Source organism: Merops nubicus, unplaced genomic scaffold (assembly GCF_000691845.1).
Source record: "Merops nubicus isolate BGI_N331 unplaced genomic scaffold, ASM69184v1 scaffold17341, whole genome shotgun sequence".
NCBI classification, from domain to species: Eukaryota; Metazoa; Chordata; class Aves; order Coraciiformes; family Meropidae; genus Merops; species Merops nubicus.
Window position 1 is genome coordinate 37,133 of NW_008589162.1, and position 2,581 is coordinate 39,713.

Genomic DNA, 2,581 nt, shown 5'->3' on the forward strand with positions numbered 1-2,581 from the left:
TATTTTAATTGCTGGTAATAGTTTTGCTGCACTTACACTTTTCTGCTGTCAGTGCATCCCCCCCCTGAGCACCCCACTCAGACGTGCTGCCTGAGCAGTGACTGCAGCTCTCGCTGGGAGAGCCCTCGCAGCGCGGAACGCTGAGGGGGGGCTGGGGCGGGACCGGGGAAGGAAGCAGGGGCAGAACCCAGGTAACCTAAACCAATTTCACACTTGAAAGGATATTAACGGGGCGTGCTGCAACCGCAGCCACTGCTTTCATTTGCGTCGGAGGAAAACTGTGCCGTGAATGGAATGCAGTGGGTAGGAGGGGGGAGGGAGGGAAAGAAAACACAGCGCCCCTCAGCAGCGGCTGCCCGTGGCCGTGGCAGTTCTGCCTTTCGTGCCTACTCTGCCCTCTGCAGCTCTCGCCGAGCGACCCGCAGCAGGCGGTACAACTCGGGGAGTGACTCCAGAGTCCTCTGGTGCCCGGCAGCGTCCCCGTGCCCCGGCTGGGCACACTCCTGCACCGCCCTCTGCAGCTCCAGCTGCAGGGCCAGGGAAACCGACGCTCCTCTCAGATCTGGGGAAAACCAGCGGCGGAATATTTTGTCACAAATTACCTGAGGAAAGGGAAAAGAACAGATTGTTGTCTTTCAGAAGCTACAGCTAAAGCCCTGCTGTTTCTCTGGGACTGTAGCAAAATTGTAGTACAAGAAAGCTGGGGAGGGACTTTTTAGGCTATCGGGTAACGACAGGACTAGGGGGAATGGGGCAAAGCTGGAAGTGGGCAGATTCAGGCTGGACATGAGGAAGAAGTTCTTCACCATGAGAGTGGTGAGACCCTGGAATGGGTTGCCCAGGGAGGTGGTTGAGGCCCCATCCCTGGGGGTCTTTAAGGCCAGGCTGGATGAGGCTCTGGGCAGCCTGATCTAGTGGGAGGTGTCCCTGCTCATGGCAGAGGGGTTGGAACTGGCTGATCCTTGTGGTCCCTTCCAACCCTGATGGACTCTGATTCTGTTTTTTGCAGAGGACTTATTAGTGTTGGCTTGATGGTTGGACCTGATGATCTTAAAAGTCTCTTCCAACCTAAAGGATTCTATGATTCTATGAAAATGTCACCTGAATCCAGAACGCTTCCAGCCATTGAAAGAGGTATAGAAAAGGGGCATGCAGAAGGGGCTGCTCTAGCTGAGGAACGTCCCCTCCTTCTCAGACTGCTCTTGCACTTCTGCATAACCGGTGGTGAGGGTGAGGGGGTGCCAGAAGCAGGCAAAAGGCTGCCAAGCTACACTCCCCCATCCTCCCCATTGGACTAGTGCCTCCCACCAGCACAAGCTGGGTAAGCTCTAAGACACCTCACCCCAGGGCCAAAAACCTTGTGGGCTTCCTGTTCCACTATAACCATGTGCTATGTCTGTAGAGTGGAGAATTGAAGCCATACCCCACCCCCACTGCTTGCACATGGACAAGCCTGGCTCTACCATTAGCACAAACAGTAATGCCAATCCCCTGCCCCTACACCCCTCCCTCTGGCTGAGGCACTGGGCCAACAGCTACACAAAAACACAGCAAATTAACGCTAGTGAATATAAAGATCTGTTCATGTGCCCCAAGATGGGATTTCTGAACAGGACTGGCACTTATAAACCTGGCTGTCTTCATCTCACAGTCCACTAGTACATACCATGCATTTTAAGTCAGTGTGATTTCAGAAGAAATGGATGCATAAAGCAGCTGTGTCTACTCACTTGCAAGTTGTTATTGGCTCTCCGTGCTCCACATTTTCTGATTTTCATATTGCATTTTGAAAAGCAATCAAAAAAATTACAATCTTCATCTCCCGTGCAGTTCTGTTCTAGGATGTCCCTCATTTTGGGTTCAAAGAAGGCCATATCCACATCAATGGCCACCACCTGTGGATCAAGACAACCCGTCAGCCGTGGCACGGCACAGCCCGTGGGACAGGGCTGAGCAGGGGTTCCTTGCTGCTTGCTCTTGGAAATGCTGTGCCGGGAGCATCTGCCAGTGGGGAACTGGGACCACAACAAAAGGGCTTTATTTTGCTTAACTGAGCTGCACTAGTCTTATAAATACCAGTTTTTAAACAAAATCGAAAAATGCTTATAGCACGAGGAAAGGAAAAATTATTTGTGAGCAGCATGTGTCCCTGGGCTCAGCTGGACTGATTTGCCTTAAACCAGGACTATCCAGCTTGAAGATGGATCTGCTTGTGGTTGCAGCCTATGCAGATGGCACCTCCACCTGTTAATTATACAATGGTGCAAAATCATCCACAGGCCAGACGGTACTGTTTCAGATCCACCACTCAGACTAAACCCCTGCCTTGATAATCGTGGAGAGGAGCAGTGAGATGCTCAGAAGTACCTGCACCTGGTACAGCTCCTGCAAACCTGCCACTGCATTCAGTGGGTGTGCGTCTGGTAAGCTGTAGAAAGAGATATCTGAAGCAATGGAAAGTCAGGACCAGCTTTGCCCAGTCCCGTTTCAACTCATTTATTGTGCAGGGTTCTTGTTCTTCTTGTCCATAAATATGGTCCATAACAGGGTCCAGTTGGCCTCAGCAGCAAAACCAATGTCT

The 2,581-nt window shown here is 51.7% G+C and overlaps 1 protein-coding gene across 1 annotated transcript in view; it reads right to left on the reverse strand.

The window, feature by feature from the left end:
- Window positions 1-386: 386 nt before the first annotated feature.
- Window positions 387-2,581, reverse strand: part of FAM69C (family with sequence similarity 69, member C) — a 5,778-nt gene continuing 3,583 nt past the window's right edge. The window contains exons 2-3 of the mRNA XM_008949500.1: window positions 1,731-1,895; window positions 387-602 (exon numbers count right to left, since the gene is read on the reverse strand). Coding sequence (XP_008947748.1) covers window positions 387-602; window positions 1,731-1,895 — 381 coding nt within the window. The remainder of the gene's footprint in view (window positions 603-1,730; window positions 1,896-2,581) is intronic.